This window comes from Grampus griseus (assembly GCF_964374135.1).
Source record: "Grampus griseus genome assembly, chromosome: 9".
Lineage (NCBI taxonomy): Eukaryota > Metazoa > Chordata > Mammalia > Artiodactyla > Delphinidae > Grampus > Grampus griseus.
In genome coordinates this window covers 91,540,969-91,557,556 of record NC_139003.1, presented here as the reverse complement: position 1 = coordinate 91,557,556, position 16,588 = coordinate 91,540,969, and the positions used below count along the sequence as shown (strand labels likewise).

Genomic DNA, 16,588 nt, shown 5'->3' with positions numbered 1-16,588 from the left:
ATACACATGCACACACTGTGTTGAACATGTAGTTGAAAACATTATTATTACTGAACAGACATTTACCTATTAGATCAATTAAGAATAAGAAAAATAAGTTTTTATTTTATCTTCACTTATTCCTTCTTTGTTGCTCTTCATTTCTTTATGTAGATCTGAGTTTCTGACCTGTGTTAATTTCTTTCTAAGAACTTCTTTTAACATTTCTTGCAAGGCAGGTCTACTAGCAATAAAGTCTTTCAATTTTTGTTTCCTGAGAAAGTCTATTTCTTCTTCACTGTTGGAGGATCATTTCACAGAACTACCAAATTCTAAGTTGGTGTATTTTTCTCTCAACATTTTAATTATTTTACTCCACTTTTGTTTTTGCTTGCACAGTTTCTGAGGAGAAGTTGGGTGTAATTCTTATCTTTGTTCCTCTATAGCTAAAGTGTTTTTTCCCTCTGGCTTTTTAAGGATTTTTTCCTTATCTTTGATTATCTGTAATTTGAAAATGACATGCCTAGGTGCAGTTTTTTTGGACATTTATCCTGTTTGGTGTTCTCTGAGTTTCCTGGATCTGTGGTTTGGTGTCTCACATTAATTTGGGGAAATTCTCAGACATTGTTTCACATATTTCTTCTGTTCCTTTATCTCTTCTCCTTCTGGTGTTCCCATCACACATATATTACAACTTTTGTAGTTGCCCCATGGTCCTTGGATATTCTGTTCTCTTTGCTTTTTTGTTTTTCGAGGATTCTTTTGATATATCTTCTGTTTCAGAGATTCTTTCCTCAGCCACGTCTAGTTTATTTATAAGCCCATCAAAGGCATTCTTCATTTCCATCACACTGTTTTTTATTGCTAGCATTTCTTTTGGTTCTTTCTTAGGATTTCCATCTCTGGGCTTACATTGCCCGTAGGTTCTCACATACTGCCAACTTTATCAGCATCTTGGATTAACATGATTAGCATATTAATCATAGTTGTTTTAAATTCCCAGTCTGATAATTCCAACATCTCTGCCATGTCTGGTTCTGGTGCTTGCTCTGTCTCTTCAGACTGTGTTTTTGCCTTTTTGTATGCCTTGTAGTTTTCTCTTAAGAGCTGGACATAATATGCCAGGTAAAAGGAACTTCTGTAAATAGGCCTTTAGTAATGTGATAGTGGGGTGTGAGGGGAGGAGAAGTGCTCCTGTGATTAAGTCTCAGTCTTTTAGTGAGGCTGTGCCTGTGGACTGTAAACTTCACAAGTACTTCTTATTTTTTTTCTCCCCCCTTAGGTGGAGCAGGGTGGCTAGGGTCTGGAGCTGGGCATTCCCCTTCCCCCATGTCAGTTAGGCTCTGGTTAACTACTTGACCCTGAGGGCAGGCTTTGTTAAGAACCAGGCCTCTGGCTAATTTCACAATGGTTTCTTTTCCCCTCCTCCTCCTGGAAGCATGATGGGATTTTTCTCCATTATTTACTGTGGGAACCTGGTTGAGGTCCCGGAGGTAAATCTCACAATATTGTGGTGGTGGGGCACTCTAAGTGCTCCTGGAGTTTCTAACTCTCAGACTTGTCTACACTGAGCCTCCAGCACTTTGTCAAGTACAGTTCAGGTTTTCCTACCCTGGCACTGGTTTACACAGTGGTTTTCCCTTGTGAGTCTCTTCTCTCGGATGCCATGACTCCCTATACTCCCCTGTTGGTCTCTCAGAACTTGGGGACGGGGTTTGCCCTGTGCCTTCCTCCCTATTACAGATCCTAGAAGAGTGTTCATGTTTTCCATTTGTTCAACTTTTCACTTGTTCTGATGGAGTGGTGACATCCAAGTGCCTTACATGAAGAAATGGAAATTGGAAGTACCCAGAAAATAACATTTTTTAGGCTACTCTCCTTTTATCTGCACAAGGCCTCTGATAATCCCTGCATAAAATTTCCTTTGAGGGTGCACATCCCCAAAGTTCTTTTTCTTCTTCTTATGTAAACGAATAAGCCTGGAGAGTGGTCATGTGCCTCTAAGGGAGGGTCAGGAGGACTGGAGCCTGGAGAGGACGTTGTTGTGTTTGTTATGTGGACATTCAAGTGCAGGAAACACAGTAACCACGTGTCTATAATTAAAACACCTATGTCTCTGCTTTCTGCTAAGAGTTTTGTGTATATTTTCTCATTTATTTTTCACAATAACCCTTGGAGGAAGTTAGTATTAGCTCATTGAGAATACTGGAGCTTAGTAAAGTTAACTTCTGCTTTTGTAAGATTGTATTGTAAATAGCACAGGTAGGATTTGAGCCCTGATCTCTGAAGTTCTCAAGCTCTTAAACATCACAGTGAACTAGAAATAGACAAAAGCAAATTTGTACCCAGGGGAACTGTTCTAGCCCTGTAATCCAAGATCCAAAAACTTTATAATATAGAATTTTGTTCTTCTCACACACATGCATGTGTGATCTCTCCTTTTCTTATTCCTTAAATGTGCAAGTAGGAAAATAATTCACTCATGTGCAGTAGGTGATATCCTTATGGCCATGTCATTTCTAGTCTCAAAAATCCTTAGTATGTCTCCATCACTGTATCAGTTAAGATTGAGGCTGCCTGCCTGTGATAGACAACCCACAATAACACGAGGGTTTCTTGTTTCATTCAAAATAAATATGGAGGCAGACAGTTTAGGGGGGGCATGGTGGCTCCAAAAAGTCGTCAAGAACCCAGGCTCCTTCTGTCTTTCTGCTTCATCCTTAGCATTTGGTTTCCACCCTCAAGACCACCTCATGGACCCAGATGGTTGCTGCAGAATCTAGTAGCAGAGAGGGTAAAAGGGATATTCCCAGCTGTCTGTCCCACTTTAAGAGTCCTTCCTGGAAGGCACATAACAATTCCACTTATATATCATTGACTGGAACTTAATCATACAGCCACACCTATCTATGTTATGAAGGCCAGGAAATGTAGTCTTTTATCTAATGGAATTGCTGTCCCCAGTGTTACAGGAGTTCTTTTGTTACCTGAAAACTAGGTTCACCTCTTGGTGGGTGTCAAGCCAATAGACACAACCAAGCCAAAGATCAGGAGAAGGAAAGATTTATTACCACTTGCAGCAAGTAAGAAGACTACTGGTAGGGATCTTTCCCCAAGCATTATCTCCCCAAACAGCCAAATTGGAGAAGTGTTAAGCTAAGGGTACATGTATATTCATGGAGGGGCTTGAGCAGAGGAGAATTCACTATAGAATTGGGGCAAAAGTTGAAAGAGTCCAAGCCTTAGTAGATTGAAGTCAGGAGGCTCAAAGTCATCATTTCATTCTCCACCTGGGTTGGAGCCTTAGTTCCTGTGGAACTTGAAGATATATTATTATGTATATCTCTTGAGGAGGAACTAGGACTCTGCTGCACCACTGTACTATTATTTGACTGCCTTTTCTCTGTTGCTGCATTCCTGTATTCCCTTAAGATCATTGATTACTGATACCTGTTCAAGGGCAAGCAATGGTGGTGAGGCTTAGATCACAAAATGGCTTAGGCCAAAATGGCTTCTCGTATGTCAAGAAAGTCATTCCTGGTTCTCTTTCTCCAGGAACCCCTTAATCTATCTGCTTACACTTTTACTAAGGAAGTAGAAGTTAACGGATTTCAAGCAGGCAATTAGCAATCTCTGCCACAACTGCCTGTGGAAATATGCACAAGTTTATGCCTGGAGACAGACTCTAGCATCGTCCTATCTAATTAGTGTTATGTCTGACTCTTTGGATGCTATTTCACATCTTTATGGTTCTTCTCGTACTGTTCTCTCCATATGGGATATCTTCCCTTTCCTCTGCTTTCTACCATCAGCTTCTTACCTTTCCTTTAAGGGCCACTTGATGTGACGCTTCCTCCATGAAGTCTTCTGAACCTGCCAACCAATTTAGATCACTCCCATCTTTGAGGGCTTCCACGGCTGCTGACTTAAACTTCCCAAACACCACCCTCATCATGTCATTCCACTGCTCTGCTTAAACTTTCAATGTCTCCTTATTTTCTCACAGATCAGATGGTGGCAGGACACCAAGAAAGTCTATTACTTGGGAAAACGTAATGAAATAGATAATTAATTAATTCACTAATTAATTAGTCAGCAAATAATTATGGCGCTCCAGTTATGTGTTAGGCACTGCGCTAGGTGCTGGGCACATGTTTATTTTAAAATAAGGAGCTGTCAAAGCATGCATGATAGTTTCTTTCTGATTCTTTTGTTAGGATTTATTTACTATTTTTGATTTAGTTTTTGGTATTGGTGCTTGTTTGTAGCTAAGCAATAGCAAAGTCAAAGATTCCAAGAAAACATGTAAGAGAGAAAAGTTTTAAATGGTATATGTTCCCCGTTAATTTTTTTTCCCTACGAATTGGGAAAATGCTGTGACTATTTAATTTTATCAATAAAACCCCTTGATCAAAATCAGGGCACACTAGTTTCATAGGAGTTTAGCCACACTGAGTCTAAACTACATCCTCTTCAGTGTCCTTCAAATTTGAATATTCCCAAAGATTATATTTTAGGTTGCATTTTCCCTTTATTGCTTAGTCCCTCTGTACTTCAAACATCCATTGTATGCGGAAGCTCTCAGAATATTTATCTTTAACACCAGACTTTTCTTCGCTTCAAAACCAAGTAACCAACTGTCTCCTGTATGTTATTTTTCAAGTCTGTAAGAAAAAGATTAATTTCCCAACTGAAAACGAGCGAAGAGCAACAGTAGAAAATGTAGAAAACAATAAAAAAAAATATTGACTCATCAGGAATCAAAGAAATACAAGTTAGAACAAAAAGTAAAATACTATTTTTCACCCAACCAAATTGATGACGTTTTTAAGAAAATGATAATACCGAATGTTTGATGGTAGGAAGGTATAGAGATCTCATATATAACTCTTAGGAATATAAATTGTGGGAGATGGAATATACAAACAGACAATGGCCAGACTATACTAAAAAAAAAAAAAAAACAGAACTCTAACCCACAACCTGCGGCAACCTACCCAGGAAATCAACCCCTTTTCTATAATAGCAGCGCAGGAAGCCAGACTGCTGTTAAGGTAGACTTGTAGGCAGTCAGACTGCTGTCTCTAGTAATAGTCAGGAAGCTAAACAGTAACTTCTGTAACAGCCCAAAGTGGCCAAGACCTGATTAATAACTGACAGCTTCCCTAATTTTTGTCCGCTTCCAACTTAGAACCTGGTAAAACTAAATATGCACCCCTAGCCAATCACACAGGATGTCCCCCTTCTAGTAGCCCTCTTACCACTTCCCCATGCCAACAGCCTCTAATCAGGGTGCACCCGAAGCCTTCCCTTTTTTCCACCATGAAGATTTCTCACTCCTCTGCCCGCCTTTGAGTCTCTGTCAAAACGCCGGTGAGGGTGGCTGACTTCCATGCTGGAGCAGCTTCTGAGTAAATAGCCCTGGTGTTTCTTATTTGGTTGGCTCTGTTTCTATAATGCCAAAATTATGCACAAGGATGTTAATTAGATATACTCAAAGTATGCAACAAAAAAGAGTTGATTATACAACCTATGGTATTTTTACAGAATGCAATTTTGATGTGCACCAGTAAGTCATATTTTAGAACAACACTTTATAATGTTATTGGAGAATTATCTTAAAGTATGACTGAATGAAGAAAGCAGATGACAAAACTTGATGATAGAATTTTGTTGAAAAATTTAAATAAACATAGAGAAAGAAAGGAAGATAGGGAGAGAAAGAGAATAAATATATCCAACAATGATAATCGGGAGGGAGAAATTGAGTGGTTTTTGAATTTATTTACTAATTTTTGGTATTTTTCCAACTGTCGCCTGTCATGATTTTGCATTATTTTTGTAATTAGAAAAATGTTTCTTTTTTAAATATACATTTATTTATTTTATTTATTTATTTTTGGCTGTGTTGCGTCTTCGTTGCTGTGCGCGGGCTTTCTCTAGTTGCAGCGAGCGGGGGCTACTCTTCGTTGTAGTGCGCGGGCTTCTATTGCAGTGGCTTCTCTTGTTGTGGAGCATGGGCTCTAGGCGCGCGGGCTTCAGTAGTTGTGGCTCGCGGGCTCTAGAGCACAGGCTCAGTAGCTGTGGCGCACGGGCTTAGTTGCTCCGTGCCATGTGGGATCTTCCTGGACCAGGGCTCGAACCTGTGTCTCCTGCATTGGCAGGCAGATTCTTAACCACTGTGCCAGCAGGGAAGTCCCAGAAAAATGTTTCTTTAAAAAATGGTTGCTCAGGGAAAATTACAATAAGCTGTATCTTAAAATGACATTTGAAATATTAGAAGGGAACAGGTTTCAGTGGGTACAGGTTTTGCAAAACCAAACTGCAAAATAAGCTGAGGCTTACCAAAATTGATAAAGAAAATATAAATATTATTTTAGCTATTTGGGAGAGAAAGTTAATTAAAGAAAGATTAATATCATTGCTCAGAGTTAGTAGAATAATGTGGTGCAACTTTTCTTGTTACTACCTGTCAAAAAAGACCTTTAGGGGCTTCCCTGGTGGCGCAGTGGTTGAGAGTCCGCCTGCCAATGCAGGGTACACGGGTTCGTGCCCCGGTCCGGGAAGATCCCACATGCCGCGGAGCGGCTGGGCGCGTGAGCCATGGCCGCTGAGCCTATGCGACCGGAGCCTGTGCTCCGCAACGGGAGACCACAAAAGTGAGAGGCCCACATACCGCAAAACAAAAAGACCTTTAGACTGAAAAAGGTAGCAACCTAAGGAGGAATGGAAGCTAAAGGACTGGGAAAAGATTCTATAAATCACCATCTAATTAGAAGGGATAAAGGGGTGATTTTTTTTAACCTCATATTTCCACTTTGATTTTTCAATTTTCTGAAATTTAGAAATACTATCTTATAATGGAAAATATTAAAGCCCTTCATAGTGTTCAAACAATGAAGTAGGTTATTATGAATAAAACAACTAAATTTATTGAGCTGGTCAACTCTTTCAGAGCTATACAACAAACTTATGAGACAGAGCCTTGTGAACCACTCTACACTTAGAAAGTCTTAGCTCTGGTTTATGAAAACTATTCACAGTACTCGGTCCTATACACTTAAAATGAGAAGTTGATGCTTACATTTACCTCCATAGCTTGAAGTTGGGAGAGGTGACCTGATGATGGGAAAGAAAGAAACAGTCAATTTGCCATAGAATGAAAGACTGTTAGTCTGAACATTTCTCAAACTTTATTCTACATGCTTATCACCTGGGGATATGATTAAAATCCAGATTGTTGCTCAGTAAGTCTCTGGAGGGGCCTAAGCTCTTCATTTCTAACCAGTTCCCAGGTGATACGGATACTGCTGGTCTGTGGACCACACTCCGAGTAGCAGGAACTAGAGAACCTTCTAGATAAGAGAGCCCAAAACTTTCATTTCACAGGAGAAAACTTGGGGCTGAAGGTCACATGTGAATTTCATCTTGGCCACAGGCGTAGCGTGAACCTGCCAGCTGGCAGGGGTCTTTCTTCCTCTAATTCATCTTTCCGTATCTGTGTTGCTTCGTTTACCAGTCAGCTTCAATCAGGTCCATAACACCCTTTCTGAGGAAGAGAGAGAGGCTGAACATTCTACATTCCAGAAAAGTAGAAAGACCAGGAAGGCCCAGGGTCAATGGCCAGCCTCCAACTTTGCTTGCTTGGGCTGCCATTGGATGGATGTGCTCCATCAGGAGGGTCCCCAGAGCAGAACCTATGTGACAGATGAAAGGAATGTGTCCCTCGGAGAATTTGTGGAGATGACTCATCCATCATACAAACCTAGGGAGCTCCAGCCTCCAAGAAAACAAAAAGAAATCATGTTCAGCAATGAATCAGAGAGCAGCAGCCCTGGGCAAGGAGCTGATTGTGACTCTCAGAAGACCCTTTCAATAAAGGCTTTCTCCTGATCCCCACCCCTCATTCTACCATCAACAAGGGGCCAGGTGACAGTGGTCTGGGAGAAGACTCAGCACAGCTAGCCTCAGAGGCCAAGAGGGCTCAGGAGGAAGACTGCCAGCCCAGAAGGAGAGAGAGAAGCTAGCAGCTCCCCAGAACTTTGAGGGGCCACATACTGTTGGGAAAGAAAAACAATTTTGTTTTACTTTTTTTTAAATTGAAGTATAGTTAATTTACAATGTTGTGTCAGTTTCAGGTGTACAGCATAGCGATTCAGTTATACCTATACATATATTCATGCTTTTTCAGATTCTTTTTCCTTATAGTTTATTACAAGGAGTATATTTCCCTGTGCTATACAGTAGGTTATTGTTGCTTATCTATTTTATATATAGTAGTGTGTATATGTTAATCCCAAACTCCTAATTTAAAGAAAAACAAAATTTTAGAACAAGATTTTGTTCTGAATTTCAGTGATGATTTTTCCACCTGTCTCCCAGTATTTAGTCACACTTTTTCTGGAGGTATTACCTGACCTCTCACCACAATAAAATTGAACAATAAAACAAAAACACCCTTGGGGGAACACAGTGGTTATACTCCTCTATTTTCCTTTTTTTTTTTTTTTTTTAAATAATCCTCTACCTTCCTTCCTAATCCTGAACCTGTGTTTTCATCAAAGCAGAAGAGATTGCCAGTTTGGAGAGGGTTTGGTCCTAGAAGTTAATGGGTGGGTCTAGGTCCTAATGGAAAAGGGAAAATTATGGTGTGTGAGCAAAGTCAGAAAAGTAGAGGAGCTAGGCTTATTTCTTTTTTTCTGTGGAGACTGGACTGGGGGCTTCCACAGCCTCTTTGGTTGGTATAAGGATCCTTGTGGGACTGGGAATCCATCATGAGCAATGAATGTTTGTTCTCGGCCTGTTTTGTAAGAGAAGATCTTAGAAACTCAGATTGAAAGGTTGATACTTAGGGTATTGGGTACTTGGCTATGTATATCTAGATACCTTGGCATTGGTGTATCTTTATTCCCTGTGACTAAGTGATCAGCAGACTAGAAGAGGGACTCCAACAAGACTTGGAGGAAGAGGGTGGAGCTAAGGCCCTTTCCAACCTGGGGAGAAGACAGGTGTCTCAGATGATGTCACCCTGGCAGTTGAGGAATTGGTGGGTCGAGCAGGTTACAGCTAGAGACCTGGGAGGCACAGTGTTGAGTCCATGACTTCCTACTAGGTCAGAGTCCATGCAGCACAGGGGGTCAATAAGGCACTGGGCACCTACCACTTGCTGCCATTTGAGATGCCCTCTGATAGTTTGTATCTACTGGAAATGAGTGGAAAGAAGTAAATGCCCATCTTTGAACAGGATACTGCAGATTCTGAGGTTTAGGAAGGAGAGTTCATAATGCCCAGAAACATGGAGAGGGGATCATTCATTCTGAAGAATGAAAGTAATACAATGGTTTGACAGACTTTACTACGGACAGATTTGTATTCTATCTTGAATATTTACCCATAGAATATACTCAACAAAAATTTAAACGAATAATTAAACATAGAGGTTTTTTAAAATTTCAATGTCCAGGTGCCAGAAGAGAAAGCTGACTTAAAGTAGTAGCAAACAGTAGGAGCTACATCTTTTTGGAGGATAAATTGTCTCTAGTTCTCTATTTCAAAGACTGTTTTATATTTACTTAATATACTTAAAAAAAAAAAAGGAAAAAACACTTTTAGACTAAGCTGAATTTGGTAATCACAGAGTCTTTGGCATCAGACAAAGCCGAATTCGAATCCTAGTTCTGTCCTTGACTAACTGTGTGACCTCTGAGCCAAGATGTTCCCCTCTGTAAACGGGAATAACAGTAAGGTTTGCTGGGAGACTTAAATGAGATATTTCACGCAAAGCTATAAGTCCAGGACATGATATACACTAAGTATAAATAAATACTATGGTAACCACGGAAACGATAAGACCAACAATAAAATAAATCATAGCATTAACGATGGTTATGTTTGGCTTCTCCAAAGCACAATTCCATTGAGCTTGGGGAGTTGGAAGCCCAAACGAGGCCCAGTAGGTTCATCAGCTAGAATACATTTCCCGACTCAGACGATGCTAAAACTACATTTCCCAGCAGGCGCCGGGCCCCAGGCTCTTGTTTTCTCTCATTTCCGGGTGTGTCATGTGACTCCCCTGCTCGGTCATGGCGGAAGCGGAGGAGCAGGTAAAGGCTGCAACTGCTAGGCAGGGGAAGGGGAGGCGAGGGTGAGGCGATCGGCGGCGTGCAGTGGAGCGTGCGGAGGTGCGGGGCTCCTGCGGGACGAGGCAGGCCCACGTGGGGCGGGGAGACAGCAAAAGTCCGTTTCGGGGAGCGGAGAGGCGGGTGGGATGTCGGCTCCTGGACGTCACGCAGAGACAGCGCCCCGACACACCCCCGGCGTTTGCGGGGCGACCCTTCCTTCGGCGCTGCTCTTGTGGCCTGTGCCCCGTGAAATTTTGGCTTGAAGGCAGGCCGGGCTCTCCAAGGGTCTGGCTGCCCGTGGGAGGCATCACACATGATTTGAGTTTTGAGGTCAGGTGGCTGAAATTTAAGTTCCTCTCGAAATAGGACGGTAAGAGGTGATATGCAGGTGGACTAGGAGAGCGTAGACGGGATGAGTTTTGTTTCGGATCTATTGACTATTTCATTTAGGTACAAAGCTGAGTCACTGTTGCATCCGATGAGTTTTGTTTCGGGTCAGTTTCATTTAGTTACACATCTAAGTCAGTGTTTTGCATCAGGCAGTAGTTAAGTGTATCTATCAGTCCGGGAGCAAAAATGTCTTAGGCTCCATTGCTGGTTCTCATTCTTAAAATGTGACTTTGGGCTAGTCATTTAACTTTAACTATGAGATAGAGATAATAATAGTACTGCCCTCGAAGGGTGGTTTTAAGATGGAGTGGGTTTAACACAGATTTAAAGTGCTTGGGAAAAGCTGGGCTCAGTAAAAGTTATGTGGGATTATTTGTTGCTGGTAAGACATCAGATGGCAATGTCCAGTCGACACCTGGCAATGTGACAGTGGAGTTTAGGGAAAAGTTAGTGATGGCAATAGAGTTATTTTCATATAGGCAGTAGTGGTAGCCAGACATTAGTTGAAATGACAAAGTTACATCAAAAAGCCAAAAAAAAAAAAAGAAAAAAAGCAAACGAAGATCCGAATTTGGGGAAATACCTTAAATTTCCATTTCCAGTGTCATTTCAGCTTGGCACTTTTTTTTTTTGTAAATTTTTTTAGTTTAATTTAGTTTTTCCTTGTAAATTAACAAGGCGGTCAGTTTCCATAGTTGCTTCTAAACAGTGACTTGATGAGCTGTTTAGTATAAGAGAAATTTTTTTAGTTTAATAATCTACTTTGTACCATTTCCAACATACTTCACTTACATAATGAAACTTTGCCCTGTGTACATTTGATATATGCCAATAAATAAGAAATTTGCTGAGGTAGAAATTAAATTCGGACAGAAGAGTCTTCTGCCTACCCCTGGAGCCTCCTTTTCCATTTCAAGCAGTTCAAAGGGAAATGCTCATGTAATTTCATGACTCACAGCTGAGTTTGATGATGGTCGTGAGATTGGTTTTCACACTGTTCATCTTTCTTGTTGAAATAAAATTGTTTGGTGGTTTGATTTAAAAGCAAGAAACCAAGCTCCTACATTCTTAGATATAGTGCAGTAGGAACGGAGAGAGTTCTTAGAATTTACTGCTGTTTTGTGCAGGAGTTTGGCAAAGCTGTCTGATGTAAAAAGACACTTAGAAAGTTAATGATATAATAAGAATGCTTTGCATTTTTACAGGACTTTCCAGTTTAAAGAACCCTCTCACATTGCATTTGGTCCTCACAAAAGAATTCTGTTGGTAAATTTTATTCTGATATATAAGTCAGATCAGGCATCTCTTATGTTCCAAACCTTCCGGTGGTCTCCTATTGTGCTCTGAAAAAAAGCCAGAGTCCTTAGAATGGTCTAGTTGCCCAATAGCACCTTGTCCCAATTGCTCTCTGTCCTTGTCCTCAGACCTCATTTTCCACTATTCTCTTCCCCTTCTATCAACTGTGCATCAGCTATCCTGGCTTCCTTACTCTTCCTTCAACAAGCTAGGCATGGACCTGCCTCAGGGCCTTGGCTCATGCCGCTCCCTTTGTTTGGCCCCGGATATTAACAGGGCTCTTTCTGTCACTTCCTTCCTGTGTCTGTCCAAGTGTTATCTTTTTGCATGAGACCTTCCATGACCATTCTTTGAAACCTCCTTCTTGTGTAATTTTCTCCTTAACGCTCGTGACCATCTGACATACTGTGTTCTTAAATAACTTTTTTTTTTGTATACTCTGTATATTTCTGTATATTCTCTCCATAAGACTATAAGCTCCATGATGGCAAGGATTTGTTCACGTTGTATTCCTGACACCTGGAAAAGTGCTTGGCTCTCAGTATGTTAGATGATTGAATTTTACAGATAAACAAATTGCAATTCTGTCACCTTAAGTAACTCGCCGAGGCTTGTGTCTAAAACATCTCTAGTCGTGTCTCCAAAGCTCACGATTTTTCACTGGCATACTCTGCCTTTTTAAAAATACTTAAGAACCTATTCTAAATCACTTTTTACTTTGTGAAATAGAATTAGCCCTGATCACCTTAATACATTTCCTTCAAGTCATTATTTCACCTGTGATGCTCTAACAGCCAGTATACGGTTAGAGCGGGCATTTGTTCCCCCAGTGGTATCCGTGTCATTCTCAGAAAGAATGTTCTCAAAAAGACAACAGCAGAAAGAAGCTAACATCCACAAATTGTTGTTCTGTTTATTTTTTTAAAGAAAGCTGCCAGATAATTGAACCTGTATTATTGGGCCTTTATAGATTAAAAATGGTTAGACTTTGCCCAGTCTGCTTGATTTGTGTATTTTGCATTTCACATAGGAAACCATTGAAATCTGACCAAGATAGGAGGCCTTTATTACATAGTTTTTGTAAGGCTAAAAGAGCCCAAAAGTGGTGTTAAATAAATTTGCTAATTGTTCTGTTCTGCTGCTTTGAACCTTTTAGACAATCTTGACGTAATTCTCCTCACGTTTCCTGAATGCTTTAAGAATCAAGATGTGTGTTAAAATTAACTATGACAAACAGGTGAGGGTAAAGGAAGCTTTTTTTCCTTAGTGCCACGTACTGTAAATGGAAACAGTCCTCCAAGATGTGCAAGACAAAACTCAACCTCTCCTCTTAACTTTTCTGAGCATTGTATTTTTGGTGATGGACCTTTTACCCACCGTAATTTTAGGAAGAACCAAAAGAGTGAGATCTGAACTGAATTACTATAACACAGTCCACAGACTCCCAAACTAAAGATCGCTTTTTGGGGAATTCCCTGGCAGTCCAGTGGTTAGGACTCCTCGCTTCCAGTGTAGGGGGCAGGAGTTCGATCCCTGGTCGGGGAGCTAAGATCCTGCAAGCCACAAGGCGCAACCAAAAAAAAGGAAAAAAAAAATCACTTTTTGTATATGAATGAACTTTTTTGTTTTTTAAAGTCATTGGGAAATCCTTGTTTATGCTGAGTATGGTTAAGGTAGTTAGTAAAAATAGTGACATATATATTATAGCTCACAGAAAGCACTAATACCCTGCATTGTGCCGGGAAATCTAACCAACTGTTTTACCTAGCTCCAAAATGACTTATAGTTGACCTTCGAAATCACAGATGCCCAACACTATTTGTCCATGCCTTGCTTCTGAACAGCATTCTGCCTGAAGTCTGGTTGTTCGTGTATTTGTCTTATCTCTCCTGCAGATTGCTGAGTCCTCAAGAATCAGCACAGAGCTTACTCATGTCTGTATCTCTCACAGGGCTACTGCTTTCCAGGTACTAGGTGCTTAATAAAATGTTTAAATGGATTTATTAGGGGGAGAATAGCCTTCTGAATTGAAAACGTCAAATTGTTAATTTAGGTTCAGTAGAATTTGTGTTAAATTGTTTTATCTTACTTGAAACTTTTGAAAGTTATTAATTCACATGAATTGTAGATAACATTTCCTACATTGCTTACTCTGCCAGCTCCCTGGGTACCCTTTCGTCTTTCGTACCAACCAGCAGAGAACCTGGTCCATTAAAATACTTGGTCAGGGCTTCCCTGGTGGCGCAGTGGTTGAGAGTCTGCCTGCCGATGCAGGGGACACGGGTTCATGCCCTGGTCAGGGAAGATCCCACATGCCGTGGAGCGGCTGGGCCAATGAGCCATGGCCGCTGAGCCTGCACGTCCGGAGCCTGTGCTCCGCAACGGGAGAGGCCACAGCAGTGAGAGGCCCGTGTACCGCAAAAAAAAAAAAAAAATATTTGGTCACTCAGACCATCTATTCTTTGACCAGATAGGAGAGTTTCTGCTTTGAATTTCCCACTACATTTTGGAAGTGAGGAACATTCTATCTGTATTGTAGAGCATTTAAGGATTATCAGATAGTACATTCATGAGTAGTTATACCCTCATGTGATTGTGCCCCATGTATAAAATAAAAACCAAGTTGACAAATATTTGAGTGTCGCAGTTTTCTTGCCCGTAGCTTGGGGATTTTACTCTCCGGGACTCTTGTGAGTATGAACTGAGATAAAGTATGTTAAAGTGCTAGGTTGAAGTGGTTGGTTTGTAAATAGGACAATGATTTATAACCCAAACTTGGGTTTGGCTTAGGTGTGCACAATTCTCTTTTCATATAGTTTGGCCAAGATCGGTCATTTAAAAGCAACTTTACTAATAAATAACTAAAGGAAAAACAGCCCCGAACAAGAAGTTGCAAAAGCACAGGATCAGAGAAATCTTTAGAGCGCCCACTCTTTACCATCATCTCACGAGTATAGTCACCAATTAGCTCAGCTGGGTGTGCTTATTACCTTGTGAGTTTCTTCTCCCATCTTCCTCTGGGCTGGTTGGCTGGAGGCTGCTGTCATTAGCTGATTACTGGTAGCCTCCTGGGCTCCCGCATTACCACCTCGGGGAGGGAGCATTCATCAGATCAGGGGCTTCTGTGTTTCATGCAGCTTCCCATTCATGGCTACTCAGTCACAGTTGCCTTTGTTTCTTCTAGAAACTTTGTCCTCCTTAGTGGTTTTTTTCCCCTTTCTTGTTTGTTGGTGTTTTTGGTTTTTTTTTTTTTAACCAAATCCTTGTGATTCTGGGCTCTTATTTATACCTACTGAAGATGAAGTGGATACTAAGAAGTCAGAAAGAGAAAGACAAACACCATATGATATCACTTATATGTGGAATCTAAAATGTGATGCAAATGAACTCGTCTACGAAACAGAAACAGACTCAGAGAACAGGCTTGTGGTTGCCAAGGGGGAGGAGGGGGAGGGAGGGTTGGATTGGGAGTTTGGGATTAGCAGGTGCAAACTATTGTATATAGAATGGATAAACAGCAAGGTCCTACTGTATAGCACAGGGAACTATATTCAATATCCTGTAATAAACCATAATGGAAAAGAAAAAAAATGATGGAGTGGATTAGCAGATATTTGCCAGTTCTCCCTACTGCATTTAGATGGTTCTGATGCAAAGTCAGATTTGGGGCTGGGGCAGACCTCACGGCTTTTCTTCATTTGCAGGATAAGTATAGTAGTTGAGCCTAATTGGTTGAAAAGGTTGGTAACCTGAGTCTCCCGGCTTCTGCCAGCTCCCTGGGTACCCTTTCATCTTTCCTACTCAACCAGTCTAGTCCTTGGGGACCCAAAAGCTTTCTGTAATGGAGGCTCTGTGCACAGGGATATCAAATACATCTCACACAAAATATTTCTTCTTTCCCGTGCTGTGCCTTTGTGAAACGTTAGAAACACTCCTCCATCAGGCTCAGCTGTGGCACACAGTTGTTGGGAAGGAAAAGAAGGTGGTAGTTAAGTGTTGTGTGTTTCACGTCCATCTCCAGCCTAGTCTGCTTTCCTGGGGCCTGGTCTCTGCTCGTTTTCTTCATCCTGCAAAGTTTGTAGCTGGCTTTCCTCAGGCTCCAGCCTCCCATTTCTCCCCCAGATTCTCTTCGTTGCCCTCTACAAACAGTGTGTATTCCCTCCAAACTGTGAGGACTTCGCAACCTGGGAGGTCCCGGCTTCTCTTTCTCCTCCTGGGTTGACCATCTTCTTAACCCCTCCTGGCCTCTGAGGCTGGCTGTGCTGAGTCTTCTCCCGGGCCGCTGTCACGGGGCCCTGATTGTAGGATTAGGGGTCGGGGTGGGTTGAAAGCCCTTATTGGAGGGGTCTTCTGAGAGCCCAACTAGCTCCTTCCTGAGGCTGCTGCCAGGTTGTTAACGTTGTGTTTGGATTGCTCTATCCTTGTTTGTGCTGCCACCCTTCGGTTCCCCTTCTGTAACTGTCCTGTAGCCACGAGCTAATAATTCAAGCATTTGCCTGGAGAAAATGCACTCGGTATTGCTCATAAATGGAAAAGGAATATACAGCGGAGGTACAATGTTACTGCTTTGGATCAGCAGCTAATTTCTTTTTTAAAATTTATTCTACTGAAGGATAGTTGATTTACAATGTTGTGTTAATTTCTGCTGTACAGCAGAGTGATTCAGTTATACATATGTATATTCTTTTTCATATTCTTTTCCATTATGGTTTATTATAGGATACTGAATATAGTTTCCTGTGCTATACAGTAGGACCTTGTTTATCCATTCTCTATATAATAGTTTGCAACTGCACACCCCA

At 41.2% G+C, this 16,588-nt stretch overlaps 1 protein-coding gene across 1 annotated transcript in view; it reads left to right on the top strand.

The window, feature by feature from the left end:
- Window positions 1-10,047: 10,047 nt before the first annotated feature.
- VPS41 (VPS41 subunit of HOPS complex) overlaps window positions 10,048-16,588 on the top strand; it is a 188,684-nt gene continuing 182,143 nt past the window's right edge. Inside the window, exon 1 of the mRNA XM_082661461.1 lies at window positions 10,048-10,082. Coding sequence (XP_082517587.1) covers window positions 10,062-10,082 — 21 coding nt within the window. The 5' untranslated portion in view covers window positions 10,048-10,061. The remainder of the gene's footprint in view (window positions 10,083-16,588) is intronic.